The sequence below is a fragment of the Heterocephalus glaber genome, unplaced genomic scaffold (genome assembly GCF_053883595.1).
Source record: "Heterocephalus glaber isolate CG9 unplaced genomic scaffold, H.glaber_assembly_v1.0 deba00001572, whole genome shotgun sequence".
Taxonomy (NCBI): domain Eukaryota; kingdom Metazoa; phylum Chordata; class Mammalia; order Rodentia; family Bathyergidae; genus Heterocephalus; species Heterocephalus glaber.
The window spans coordinates 21,323,639-21,338,749 of NW_028258357.1; the positions used below are offsets into that span (position 1 = coordinate 21,323,639).

At 41.0% G+C, this 15,111-nt stretch overlaps 1 protein-coding gene across 4 annotated transcripts in view; it reads right to left on the reverse strand.

The window, feature by feature from the left end:
• Slc41a2 (solute carrier family 41 member 2) overlaps nt 1-15,111 on the reverse strand; it is a 103,458-nt gene that overhangs the window by 82,746 nt on the left and 5,601 nt on the right. For 2 of the 4 annotated variants that reach the window (XM_087192736.1, XM_087192739.1), the window contains exons 2-3: nt 8,647-9,042; nt 6,364-7,077 (exon numbers count right to left, since the gene is read on the reverse strand). In XM_087192736.1, the coding sequence (XP_087048862.1) occupies nt 6,364-7,077; nt 8,647-8,742 (810 nt within the window). In that variant the 5' untranslated portion in view covers nt 8,743-9,042. The remainder of the gene's footprint in view (nt 1-6,363; nt 7,078-8,646; nt 9,043-15,111) is intronic. The other 2 variants (XM_087192737.1, XM_087192738.1) reach the window with 1 other exon arrangement.

A 15,111-nucleotide genomic window follows, 5' to 3' on the forward strand; every position in this document is an offset into this window, starting at 1 on the left:
AGATAAAAAAAAAATAATTTCTGACACTCTTAAAAACGACATTAGGAGAAACACATTTAAAAAAATCCCAGTTTCTCTTTCCAACCTGGCGCCTACATTCTGAAGGACTGGGCAGGTCTTTCAATCAGGGAACACTCAGCTCAACCCCAGCTCCTGAGCGCTGAAGTCTTGAGTCATTTTAGAAGATTCAGGTTGAGTTGGGTGGCAGCTGACAGTCACACGGCCATGCTGCACATTACACAACCCTGAAACTTCATGACAGGAGAACAGCGAAGCAGACTCGGGACCAGACCACCTGGACTGGAAGCCTGGTTCCCCGCTGACCACAGCACTGCTGGTAAAAACGCTTCCCACTCCATAGCTCGCTTCTCCACTCTGCTGCTTGTTTCCTTTGCTGTGCAGAAGCTTTTTAATTTGGTGTTCAGAACGTCCTTGCCTACTCTTAGGGTTTCAAGAGTTTTACCTATTTTACTTTTCAGCAGGTTGTGTTTCTGTTTTAACAATTAGATCTTTGATCCATTTTCATTTTAGCTTAGTACATGGTGAGAGAGATGGGTTTAGAGTCAATCTTCTGCATGTGGATAGCCAGTTTTCCACCACTATTTGCTAAATAAAAGATCCAATCAAACAATAGGCAACTAAAATGAATAGACATTTTCAGAAGAAAAAGTACAAATGACCAATAAACACATGACAAATGTTCAGCATTCCTGGCCTTAGAGAAAAACAAACTGAAATGATACTGAGATTCCATCCTACCCAAGAAAGAATGGTCCTCATCAAGAGGTCAGTAACAAATGCTGGTGGGGCTGCAGGGAAAAAGGAACCTTTCTACATTGCTGGTGGTAATGTAAACTGGTACAATCACTAGGGAAATCAGTATGGACATTCCTCAAAGAACAAACTAGAAATTCCATTCTACCCAGATATTCCCCTCTAGGTACTTTCCTGAAAGTCAAAAACTCATATTATAGCAGCACAACTCATAATAGCTAAATCTTGGAAGCAGCCTGTATGACCATCAATAGATGAATGGATAAAGAAAATGTGGTATTTACACATAATGGAATATTACTTTGGCATAAAGAAGAATTTGAATTATTTGTAGGAAAATGGGTGCACCTTGAATAATATCAAATGAAATAAATCAGACACATACACTGAAATATGGCTTTTCTTATATGAGAAACCCGAAGTATAAATAAAGGGCAAAATAAAAGACAGATAATAGAAAACAGGGAGACAGATCTTTTACAAATGGAAAGGGGACCAAGAAAGGAAAAGGAAGGGCAAAGGAATTAAGGCATGTCCTGTACATGTACCAACTATTTGTATTCATTATATACTGCAACATGTGCTAATAAAACAAACAACACTGCTAGAAAATTATACCACCATTATTAAATTTCACAAATGAAGAAGTAAAAATTAAGAAAGGTAAAAATGAAAAAAAAAAAGGTAAAATGATTTTTCCAAGACCAACAATAGCGGCAGGGGCTGACCTCAGGAGTTCTGAGCACTTCTCTGTCCAGGTGCTCACTTTAGAGAACAAAGTCAGCAGGCTGCAGAGCTTGGGGCCATAAAAGCCACAATAAGCTGGAAACAACATTCGTGCTTCTAGGCAGGGATCTGCATAACCTGGCTTTGAGCTCCTGGATGAGTCACATTATCTTTCTGATCTTAATCTCTTCAATGTAATGAAAATAAAAAGTGCTTTCTGACCCTTGGAGAAATACCCTGATAATCACAGTACCAGATATGAAAGTGCTTTGTAGACTGAAAAGATCATGTAAATGTTAAAGTGATATTTAACAAATGTTATTAAGTGGTAACTATTGCTGACTGTGGTGTACAATGTAATCCCACCTACTTGGGAGGCTGAGGCACAACTACAGGCTGAGGAGGAGGCCAGCCTAGGCAAATTAGTAAGACCCTGTCTCAAAATAAAACCCGTTAATAAATAACAAGAGGTGTTTGTCCCAGGAAGAGACTTTATGAAGTAGGCATATTAGCTTCATGACAAAGGGCGTCAAGAACACACATCTTGTCATTAATACCTAGAGACAGAAAAGTAAAACTTAATCCACTGGATAGATGAAAGAAAAATTCAATTTGTTCCCAAAGTTTCTTTGGAGGCCTTTCCAAATGAATGCTGAACTGGGACTATAGAGAAGTTAGAAATGTGTTTCAGCTCAGTCTTTCATAAACTCCTGGTCCATTCGCCAGGACTCAAACCAGCCAACATATGACTGAGGACGCACTGGGTGCAGGCTGGGGTGCACCTCGGGGGTAGAGAATGAGGTCAGTGTGTTCAGAGCTCTGCCCCCCCCCACGCCCAAGGAAGTACCGGGGTCTGGTAGCACCTTTGGTCTCTAGGCTTACAAACTCACAAACAATTGTGTCTATGTTTTTAGGGTGGGTTAAAATCCCAGTGTGCTAATGGAATGTGTATCTTTCCACACTAGAAGGATGGTGATGGAGGAGGAAAACAGGTTGGTGATGGAGGAGGAGAACAATATTAACAACTGTTAATACCTCAAATTCACTCGCTGTTCCATGCTCTCTAGTTCGACTCACTTGGTCCTCACAGCACACCTATGAGACAGGTACTACCCTCATCAAGTCCCAGACATAACTCAGGAATACATTCTATCTAGGTCCTCATTTTAAGACACCTACCTATCTATGTGTCTTAGTTACTTTTCTCTCATTGCTGGGACATAATACAAAGTTAAAGGGGGAAGGTTTGCGTCACTCACAGTTTATAGAGGATTCAGTCCATAGTCGGCTGGCTCCAGGGTAGGGTGGCACATGGCAGAGGGGCAACAGTTCACGGGCGGAGGCAGCAAAAGCAACAAGAGAGCAAGGGAGGGGCCTTCAACAGTCTTTCAGCCCCCTTTATTTTATGCAGATTAGTTAGGGGAGGTAGCACTCTCACCCTTAATCAAGTTCCCTTGAGCCTAGCACTGTACCATGAATTACAGAAAAAAGCCCCACCTGTGAGTGCATGCAGCTGGAGGGGGTCATCTAAACACAAGCCATAACACTATGTGACGGAACTGTAGAAACAACAGAATGAACAGAACATCTCTCAGTCACAGCCATCACACTTTGGACCTGCTGAGAGGTTCAGAACTTCTTTGGGTCATCCTTTTAGTTCCAGTGAACCATCAAGTTCAGTTCAAATCAAATACATGACCTTTTTCCCACTCTGTGGGTTGTCTCTTAGCTCTGTTGGTGATTATTTCTTCAGCTGTGCAAAAGCTTTTGGGGGGGGTACTGGGGATCGAACTCGGGTCCTTGAGCTTGCGCAGCAGGTGGTGAAACCACTGAGCTAAATCCCTGGCCCACAAAAGCTTTTTAATATGATGAGATCCCAGTTGTTGATTCTTTGTGATGGTTCCTGAACAATCAGGGTTTTGTTCATAAAGTCTTTGTCTACACCGATGTCTTTGAGTCTCCCTATTCTCTCTTCCAGCAGATTGTCTGTTTTAATGTTTAGATCTTTTATCGATTTCAATTTTAGTTTAGTGCATGGTGAGAGATATGGGTCTAGTTTTAATCTTCAGCATTTGGCAAGCCAGTTTCCCAGCACCATTTAGTAAAGAGGCTATCTTTCTTCCAGTGAGGGTGTTTGACCTCTTTGTCAAACATCAGGTGGCTGTGTGTTTGGAGTTATATCTGCATCTTTCATTCCGTTCCACTGATCCTTGGGTCTGGTTTTTTCCAGTAACATGCTGTTTTTTTTTTTTTTTTATCGTGGTGTCTTTGGAGTATAATTTGAAGTTGGGGGTTGTGATGCTCCCTGGCTTGCTTTTGTTGTGCAGAATTGATTTTGCAATTCTAGGTCTCTTCTGGTTCCACGTTAATTTTAGGTTTGTTTTCTCTAGTTCTGTGAGGTATGCTCTTGGTATTCTGATTGAGATTGCATTAAATCTGTATAATAGTTTTGGAAGTATGGTCATTTTCACTCTATTGGTTCTGCCTTCCCAAGAGCAAGGGATATCTTTCCATTTTCTGATATCCTCTTTGATCTCATTTTTCAGAGTACAGTAGTTTTCAATGTAAAGACAGATACTGGGGGGTACGAAGAAAACGTTCAGATGGGAAGGGGAACAAGGATGGGGAGAGAGGGAAGGGAAAGAAGGTTAAAGGGGATAAAAGAGAATAGAAGGAATAAAATGGAAACAAAGCTTTTGTGATTAAGGAAGGTAAGAAAGGTTGAAGGGTGGGGAGGGGAACAGGAAAAAAGAAGAATCAAGATATATTATGTACAGGTACAAATTCTCTATGATGAATGTGATCATTATGTATATCAAAAGTGTACCAATGAAATTAATTTTAAAAACCAAATACATGACTTTTACCATGAAATCTCTGACAACCTAACATTGGTGTGATCATAAGTGCTATTAATTATTGATTTCCTATCTGTGCCAAAAAAGTCTACATTTTTCCCCACACCTCCAGACCTGTGCTTGCAGAAGCTCCCGATTTCCCTGTTCCTGGCATTCTTGGGTATTTCAGAAATGTTTTCATGGCATCCTTAGGACAAAAGAAACACTTAACAGGGCTGGGGATTTAGCTCAGTAGTTCTGGCACCTGCCTTGCAAGTGCAAGGTCCCCAGTTCGATCCCCAGTTCCAAAAAAAAAAAAAACACTTAACAATTCTATTTACTATTAAGTAGATATTTCTAAACAACTTAATAAATATATATTTCCTAACAAGTCAGTAGTCTGATGAGGAAATAAAACAATTTTTACACCTTCAATGTCATTTTTATATAATTGCAATTGTTTCTAATAAGAGATGTGTACCTGTTGGGTACTGCGTAACTTCTCAAACATAGGAAGTGGAAACTGTCACCTTCACTTCCTGTTTCAGATTTTTTGTGGACACTTGCTTTTTAATCACAGCACTGCTAAACCCCAATTGTGCAAAGATACGTCATCAAAATGAATAGAGTATGGTCTGATGTTGAAATGTTAAACCATCTTGAGCTAGGAGTCTATACTGTGTCTGAAAGATGTCATTGTTCCCCTCAAAAAGTCAAAATATTCTTCAGCGACCCTAAGGCACCTTGACACACAGTCTGGAAACCGTAGACAGGAGCAGAAGACCACAGCAGTCCAGAGGAAGGGCTCTGCAGCCAGATTTCCTAGACTGAAATTCTGACTCTAGTAACTCACTGCCTGATTCGGGCAGAGTGATGCTTGACTTTCTTCATATAAGTGGGGACATAATTGCGTTCATGCCTGCACACAGTGATGACTGAGTGTTTATTACTGTAGGTATTAACACCAACATGCACTAAGTTAATTTTCCTCAAAAAAAAACCCCCTGCCAACCAAGACTACTATACCCAGCAAAGCTTCAGAAATGAAAGAGGAAGTCTTTCCAAAATGAGCGCGCAAAAGCCAAGAAAAGTCATCAACTGCCAGAGAGGCATCAGAGGAAAGGCTTCAGGGAGGAGTCTGACAATTGATGCCAAAGCATGGTAACTACCATCATGATAACATGTGGAAGGACAAAGTTCATTGGAGCAGATTTATATAAAAGAAAAAGAACCAAACATATCAATTCGGGGAATGCCAAACCACACCAGTGAACAACAGAAGAGGGAAGAAACAGAGGATATACAACAACCAGAAAAAAAGCTCACAAAATGACAGGAGCATGTCATAACTTATCAGTAATAACCTTGAATGTAAAAGGATTAAATCCCCAATTAGAAGATTCGGTCTGACTAAATGGATTTTTAAAAGAAACAGGACCCAACACCATGCTCCCAACAAGAAACGCATGCCACTAATAAAGACACATATAGAATAAAAATGAAAGAATGGAATAAGGGATCATTTGAAATAGACTCCAAGTCAAAGGCTACAAGGTGGCAAAGAGGCAACCATGTAATGACAAAGGAACAAATCAACAGAGAAAGTAACAATCATGAATGCATACGCGCCCAACGCCAGAACAAAGAAACTGAAGCCTAACTAGGAATAAAGGACATGTGCCAGAGTGCACATCCATTCTCTTTACTAAGGAGTAAGTTAAATCAAAATTATTATCTGAGGGCTGGGATACAGCTCAGTGGTGGAGCACTTGACTAGCATGCATGAGGCTCTGGGTTTGATCCCTAGCAAAGATGAACTTTAAAAATGTTTGAGACTCAGAACCTATATAAAGCATTTTAATCCACAATGGAATAAAAAGACAGTGACATTAGAGATTTTTTTGGTGTGTGTGTGTGTGTTTTTGGTACCAGGGATTGAACTTGGGACCTTGCACTTGTGAGGCAGGCAGCGGCATCACTGAGCTAAATCCCCAGCCCAACAGTGACATTAGAGATGAAAACTCACCTGTACGATATCCAAAACCATGCCAGCCGAAACCGTTCCAAAACCAGCTAGCAGAAACGGCACGAGTATCTGCAGTGCCATGATGCCACTGGACTCCTTTGGTAATTTGGGGTTCATTTCCACAATAACATCTTCATTGGCCTCACTAGACAGATCTTCATCTTGCAGCATAGCAGTGGTTTCTGAGGTCTCCCTGGCATCACAGTAATTGTAGTTGGCATAGTCATCATACTTGGGGCTGCAGCTCGAGGGCATGTGCCCACTATTGCCATGGAAAGTGGGCTCAGAGAAACTGTGATACTCCAGGTGTTGCTCCGATCTGTTACTGAAAGTCTGTGTTGGACTCGATAACCCATCTTGCCAAATGCCATTTGCTTTTTTGTGCCTGTCTTCCTGGTTTTTCTGGTAAATCACTGGAACCATCCTCAACAGTAAGTTTAAAAACTTATCAGACTGAACTGTGTTTAAACGCAAAGTCCAATCTACAAAACCTCCCCCACGACTTGGACCACCGCTTGCTTTGCTAGGAGTGGACCTCCCTTTGCTATTCGTCATATTGTCATCACACAGGTCCCTGTACTCCTCAGGTCTCAGGCTTTGTGAACCATGCGGATGACTCACAACCACAGAAACACTTGTTAAATTGTTGACTTCATTGTGTAAAAAGTATTTCCACCAAAAACGATGTTTAGAACTTCCACAGAGAGACTGGATCTGGAAAGGAAAAAAATAAATTTAAAAATCAAATTATTTTGATACTTAAGATTTTCAGAGTTAAAAGTATAAAACACATCTTAAATTAATCCTGAACTACTAATACTATACTTCCTGTGCCATATATCTGCTTTGTGAACAGAAATATAAAAGAGCTTTTTTGTTTTGTTTTTCACTAAATATTGAATAAAAATATTCTTATTTTTGCATCTTTTACATAATTAACACACCCATGCATGATCCTCACCCGACTCTGAAGTTCTACAGTGGGTAAGCTTAGGAAATAAAGTGATGGCTTCTATCGCTAGCCAGAGGACTGAGAATCAAAGTCTTTATATGTTAAACATCTTTATATACGTTAAACATTAAATAATAAACCATTACTTTCTTTACACTCTAATATACATTTTGTCATTAAAGTATGAAGAGACAATGATGACATTTACTGTGAAAACATTTGGTCGCTGTCCTAATACAGTAAAGGGCAGTCAGTATAAACTGGGGTAGAGTCATATTGTAGTTTTAACATTAAAATGCATTATAATTGGTTTAAGAATATAATCAGAGAGCTGGGTGTGGTGGTGCACGCTTGTAATTCTATGACTGTAATTCCAGTACTCAGGAGGCTGAGGCAGGAGGATTGCCACGATTTCAAGAACTACACAGCAAACCCTGTCTCAAAACAAAAACAAAAACAAAAAGTTTGAAAAACTTCTTGGGCAAAGTTTCTCCTGGTTTTAAGATGCTCAAGTTACTCAGCCATAAAGAACGAGAAACTAGAGACATTTATAGCTAAATGGATGCATATTGAGGCCATACTCTTAAGTGAAATAAATAGGACACACATGTGTAAATACCAAATAGTTTCTCTAGTGTGAGAAACTGAAAGTATAAATAAGGATTAAAATGATTAAAACAAATAACTGATAATTTGAAATAGGAAGAAAAGGTCCAAAGGGATAGGGGAGGTAGAAGGGGAAGGGGAAAGGAAAGAAGGGAAAGGAAAAATTATGAGAAAAGAAAAAAAACGGAAACGAAGTCTATGTAAATAGGGAAGGGCACACAGGCAATGGGGAAAGAATAAGAACCAAGATACATCATGTACAGGTACAAGCCCCCAATGATAAATGTAAACATACTGTATACCTAAAATGTACCAATGAAAGAATTTAAGCAAAAAAAAAAAAAAAAAAGATGCTCAAGTTAAAGAATGCCAATGCAAAAAAAAAAAAATTTATGGGTCACTCATTAGCTACAAAGTAAGTTAGAGCAATCTGATACACAAATGAGAAGAACCAGCCTTTAAAACTTTAGTACCACGACTTAGATTTAAATTCTAAGCTCTCTTTGTAAACTACAAAGCAACAAATCTTTACAAAATTGAGTTCCCCGCACTGAGTGATACTGCAGCAGATGTTACTGTTCCTCCCAACCCCTGTGGCCCTCCTAGGGGTGGGTGACCCCCCCCCCCTCACTGAGGCCATGAAGGGTCACACTTCCTGTTCTGCACGGCACCTGCTGTGGCCAACAGAACAAGAGAAGCAGCAAAGCCCACAAGCAGAGAACAACCTGCCAGGTCTCCTCTTCCCTCTGCTTCCCACTGGGTTCCAGGACAGACACAAGGAGAGCTGCGCTGCCACAGCCACCCAAGGTGACACAGAACATGACACGTGGGGTAACTTCTGGCCCCGAAAGCCACAGAGTCTGGCACTGCTGATCACCACAGCATAACCCAACACAAGGTGACTTCAGAGAGCTTGCTGTCTGTTGTAGCTCAGGAGTCTCTCTGGCACAGAGTGCTTCTGGGTCCCAGTCTCTGGTCAGGAAGTTTCAGCTGGGCGTGGTGCCACATGTCTGCACTCCTAGCACTTCAGCACTTCAGCACTTGGAAGGCTGAGGCTGAGTTCCAGACCAGCCTGGGCTGCACAGTGAGTTCAAGGCCAGCCTGCGCTACATAGAGCGACCCTGTCTCAAAAAAAAAAAACAAAGAAAAAAAGTTTGAGACAGTACTTTCCAAACATTTGAAACTCAAAAACCAGAAAAATGTCCTCCCAAATTTTATCAAGTTAAAAACAATCTTGTTTATAAAAATAAATACATACTTTACAATTTATATTTATTTATAAAAATAAACATTTGTTTATAAAAATAAATATACATTTTAACACCAAAAGTGCAGAAAGGACAAAATCTCAGATCACGGGGCAGCCCTTTCCACGGAGCACATTTAGCTTCACGGCCAGTCTTACTCCATGTGCTGTGAAAGCCTCCTCATAGCTCACCTCCGGCCCTCAACACTGTCATTAATTTAAAGGAGAATGAACTAATACCAGGCACTCCTTACAAACTCAACTTTAGTCATAAATATTTTAGCATTAGTGCTGAAATTGCTTTTCTTCTAAAGTTAAGAAGTGCATTTTATGTATCAGAACCATGGAGAATCAACTTCTTAGCTCCTTTCTTTCTAGGGCGAGCTTCCTCTTTCCAGAAGAAGCTCCATTCCGGAAGCACCCTGTCTCAGCACACAGCCCAGCAGCACTCCCCTCGGTTCTGTCCCACTGGAACATGCAGGAGCCCAGAGGACAGCACAGGGCCCACAGCTCCTGACAGGGGAACCACACTGATGAGCTCTCCTCCACATGCACCAACTCTACAGCTGGACCCTGTCTCAAGGGAAAAGTATAGTCCCCTACTGTGCCTTAAACACTTTTACATGTATTTCTGTAAAAAACAAAACTATCATTTATGGATTGTCGTAAAACTAACATAAATTTCATGCAAACAACTGTATTTATAAGAACACCGCTCTATCTTTTAGCATCCCCTCCACTATATAAAGTTCATGAAATTTTATTTAGCAATTATAACTACATAAGAACATACTACTAAAAAAACTGGTATTTTTTACTTCTTTAATAAACACTGAACCATTGTGTGTTTCATCTTCAGCAGCAAGGAAACTCACAGCTCCAAACAAAACTCAAATCTTAGGGCCAATGTCTTCATCTCCTATTTCCCTAGTTTCATTTGCTTTAGTTGTGATTTTGTACTTCTATTTTTTAAAATCAATATTTCTTGTGGGTGTTTTTATAAGCTGATTCAACACTTTTACAAAACAAGATAGCATAGATAAGAATAAAACACGAATAATATATTACCTTACTGTACTTTTGTGTAACAAGATAGAGTAAATATGCATAAGACATAAATAACACATTCCCTTACTTGCTCCTCTAGCACTTACAAATATAAAAAGCCATATTCAGAAACGAAGTAGCTGTAGGTCATCAGCACTTCAGATCAGCAGAAGCTGTTACTCAGATCTCATCCAAAAGTACACTTTCACATTTTACTCTTTTAACGTATTCTAACACTCTTAGGGTTCAATTTTAAAAATGCAAACACACTTCTGGAACCAACTTAAAACATGCATGAGTCTATGAGTCTACATAATTAACAGGCTGAATGTTAAGTTTCCAGAATTTTAAGTTGTGGAAAAGATGCCAATACTCAAGGTTTAAAAGGAAAAAGAGAAAGTGGAAATAAGGACTAAAATGTACGATAGATATTGGGAAATGTGAAGAAAATGTTCAAATAGGAAGGGGAACAAGGGAGAAGAGAGGCGGAAAGGAAGGAAAGGACAAGAAAAAAAAGTGAAAACAGAAGGTAAAAATGGAAACAAAGCTTTTGTATATAAGGAGGAGAGGGTGGCTGAGGGGAGAGGGGGAATGGGAAAAAGAGAAGAGGTGGGATATACCATGTACAGGCACAAATTCCCTGTGATGAGAGTTGTCATTATGTACATCTAAAATGTACCAATAAATGCTTTGCTTCCAGAATAAATAAATGAATGAATGGAAAAAGAGAAGCCCAGCATGGTGGCAATGCCTGTAATCTCAGCCCTCGGGGGGCTGAGGCAGGAGGTTCCCTGTGAATTCAAGGCCAGTGAGACCCAGTCTCAAAAATTTGAAACAAACAAAATATCAGTAAAAAAGGAAAAGGAAAAGCCAGTGGACCAAAGTTCAAAGAAAAACAAAACTTTCTGAGAAAAAAGCTGGTCACCTCAGGTAAGGTTATCATTCTAACCCTGCATTTTTGGGTCCGGAATGTCCCCTTGTCTTTCCCATGCCCTCCAGGTGGAGAGCAGCGTCGGGAGAGGGCACAGCTGGCACGGGATCACAGGCCCTGGAGTCAGCCTGCCCAGTTACCCAGGTGACACGGGGACACCACCGGACTCCTCCCTCTATCCCTGCAGTTGAGTCTCCCCTACCCTCAGGTCAGGCTGAGCACTTTTTAATTTGGTATCAGTTAAAAGCAAGGAGCCCTTTCCTGGCAGCTGACTCCAAGTTCACGCGAAACTTGATTCAAGTCCTCCCCGCCCAGCAGCCAGCTGCCCACGCAGCTCCATCCTAAGGCACCCCAGCTCTGCTCCCCGTCCACGGGCGAGTCCTCTGCACACTGCTCGTGTGCTCTTCACCTGAGTGGTATGTGTTCAAGGCGAAAAGAAAAAAGGAAACAGCCAAGGATCAGCCCAGTTTGGTTCCCCTGGAAACCACATCCAGACACCACGGCACCATGTGTCAGAGGACTTTGGTTAGTTCTCAAATGTGTTTAAGACAAAAACGGGCTTATGTGGTACATACGGGTTCGTGTCCCGCTTTTTGTATTTCATGAAGTATCTATCAAATGTCTATCATTTCTTTTTAACGACTATTTGGTCTCTCCTATTTCTAAACTCCCAGGACCTCGGCAAAGCTGCTCTTTCCATTCCATCCCCTCTCTGCACGTTCTCACCCCTGAAAGGCAGCAGCCTTGAGTTAACACGACCTCAACCTGCAAGTAGCCCACACATCTGCTGTTCCATTCTTCTGAGCCACGATTTCATTTATAGCTTATATTTGTTAGATGACTGTGACAAATACCTCCAGCTGGCCCACAAACTTCCAAAGGAGAGCCAGAATACTGCCAATTCTGTGCTACCTCTTTCCCACTCTTTCACATGTATTTCAAAATGAAAATAGCACCAAATAAGCCAGGCATGGCAGAGTGCACCTGTAATCCCAGCACTTGGGAGGCTGAGGCAGGAGGATTGCTGGGAGTTTGAGGCTAGCCTGGGCTACATAGTGAGACCTTATCTCAAAAAAACACAACAAAACAAAACCCAAAAAACAAAAATAGCACTAACAAATAACTATAAGTGTCACAAAGAGGTCTGATTTTTTCTCCCCTAAGTACTACTTGGCTTTTAAAGAATTCCTAACCATTAAGTTTTTTTTCTTGGGCTGGGAATGTAGCTCAGTGGCACAGTGCCTGCCTGTAAGTTTTTTCTCTTTCAGTGCCCCCTTGTTAATGCTCAAGCATGTGCCTAGACTGCCTAGTAAGCACATCTCCTGCAGTTGAGGAAGGAATAGGTTTTTGTCCTAAGGAGTAATAGGGGTTTATATTTAGATTATACAAATCCATATGGGATCAAAATCTTATCTTTGATTCAAAGACTGTAGCCAGGCACATTTTTTAAAAAGTAATTTTATTTTTGGTGTTTGGAGACAGGATTGCACTATGTAGTTCAGGCTGGCCTTGAATTATATAGCCTAGGCTGACCCTGAACTTGCAGCAATCCTCCTGCCTCAGCCTCCTGAGTGCTGGGATTATGGGTGTGTGCCACCAGGCTTGGCCTTTACTCCTCTTACCATAAATATACTTCATCACACAATCATACAAATGCTGGACACTGCTGTATTGAAAGCCTGGCTGATAATTTTCAGATCAGCTGTTTGTTCCCACTTTCTGCAAGAACCAATTAAGAGTTTGATGTTTACATTTTATACAATCTACCTAGCCTAGACTTCATTCAGTTTATTGCCAGCATGCTATAAAGTACCGAGTACGTATCATTGTCACATACACCGAACAGCACTGGCCGTTAGGCAACCACAATGTGCTTTAGTTTGCTTTTGTGGCAGAGAAAAGGGGGTTGAGCTCAGGCCCTCAAGCATGCTAAGCACCTGCTCTACCACTGAGCCACACACACCAGACCCATGAAACCAGTGTTTTAAAAGTAAAAAAGAAAATGAAAGCTGCAATAGGAAGAAGTCCTAGTACTGTTTTTAAATTCTAATACTACATCTCGTATTTAAAATTTTTAAAAGACAGCTAAATACTTGCTTGCTTTGCAGTATGAGGACAGAACCCAGGGCATTTGCACTGAACTATACCCCAGCACTTTTCAAATTTGGTTTAAGATAGGGCCTTGTTAAGTCACTAAATTGCTCAGGCTGGGCTTGAACCTGTGATCCTTGCTTCAGCCTCCCAGAGTGCTGGGATTATAGAGGCATGCCACAATTTTATTATAATTTATAATAAAATAGACTACCTTTTTATAATCTTTTTGGGTTTTGGAGACAGGGTCTCACTACATAGTTCAGGTAGGCCTAGAATGTACTATGCAGCCCAGGCTGGCCTCAAACTCACAGTGATCCTCCTGCCTCAGTTTCCTGAGTGCTGGGATTACAGGCATGCATCACCACACCTGACTATTAAACCACATCACAAGGATTACTTTGGACTAAGATTACTAAGAACTAAGTTTATTCAATCAGAACACATGAAATATCAGAAAGATGGACTCAGCCATGAGTGTGGGGTCATTTTGAAACTTTGCCTGTCTAGAAATACTAAAGATTTCCCATTTTTTGAGGAAAATTAAAATTGTTACTATAAAAATTACTGTTAAAGATGGAGGAAAGTGGCAGATAAAATGAAAAAAAAGCAGCTGGGTTTCAGACTCTAGGGCTTCCTATTAACTGTTTCCTTTATCACAGATATTATAGTCTGTTTTCATTAAGTCCCAGTGAAATATATTAAATAATGATGAAAAAGTTTTATTCCCCTATTAAATATTCCTTTGGCTGTATTAGTTTCCCTACCATAAATATGAAGTGTATCGAAAGCCACTCTCCAACTAAAAAGAAAGAAAACTCCAAAGGACTAGAGTCTAATCATTAAGTCCTCAAAAATATTTTCAGAAACCCAAAGGAAAGACCACTTGTGTTACACCAGCACTATGAGAAAGCAGGAAGAACAGCCTTTATTTATGCAGACTTATTGAATCTTTCTTTAAAAACCTAGGAGATAGGCATGCTCATTCTGTTTACATTTTTGAGAACAGAGCCTCATGGAGGCTGATATGCCCAAAGTCAAACAGGCAGGAAAGGAAGACACAGGACTGGAATTCTGAGAACAGTTAGTGACAAGGAAGCACTGAAGGTCTTGCGACCCTTCCACCCCAGCTACGAGGGCCTGGCCCAAGGGCCATCTCTGGTTCACAGCCGAACTCTGAGTGATCTTCTGGTGCTCAATGAATGAACAAATCTTTTCTGAAGACGCAGAACCACAACCGGATCCTATGCCACCTTGCCTGCTGGTGCCAGGTGACAGTATGGAAGAAAGTGCTGAGCCCACAGTGCTCTACTTCCAGCGCACTGCTGCACTTACTGATATGAAGCACGTCCTTTACAGCTCTGCGGGGCCTGGGGTACAAAATTCCACATAATTTGCACTCAGTGTTTGACAAAATGTGTTTGCCAAATTGAAAAAAGGAATGATTACAATGATGGTGGGCTGAACTTCAAAGAACAAGCGATACTGAGAAAAATGAGGGGGAAAAGAAGACAGGACACCAATCTAACAAAGTCTATGGCAAGCAGGCAGAAAACCGAAGAGAGCACGGCCAAGTCTGAGGAGAAGATTCCAGTGGCCAAGCAGCAGTGGTCACCCAAGGAGGCCCAGAATGCCTGCTTAGAGGGCACAGAAACTTGGTTTCTAAATTAGGCCAGGTGCTTCCTTTTCTCACTTTTATTTCTTTAGTCTGTGTTTGCTGCACGTAATGATCATGGTCATGGCTGGAGTCGGCACATGGACGTCATGCATCTTCATTCTTCTTACATCCCTTCCCCTCCCCACTTTTAGGCTGGTTGTAAATATTTATTTATTTAGGTACTGGGGATCAAACTCAGGACTTTTCGCTTGTGAAGT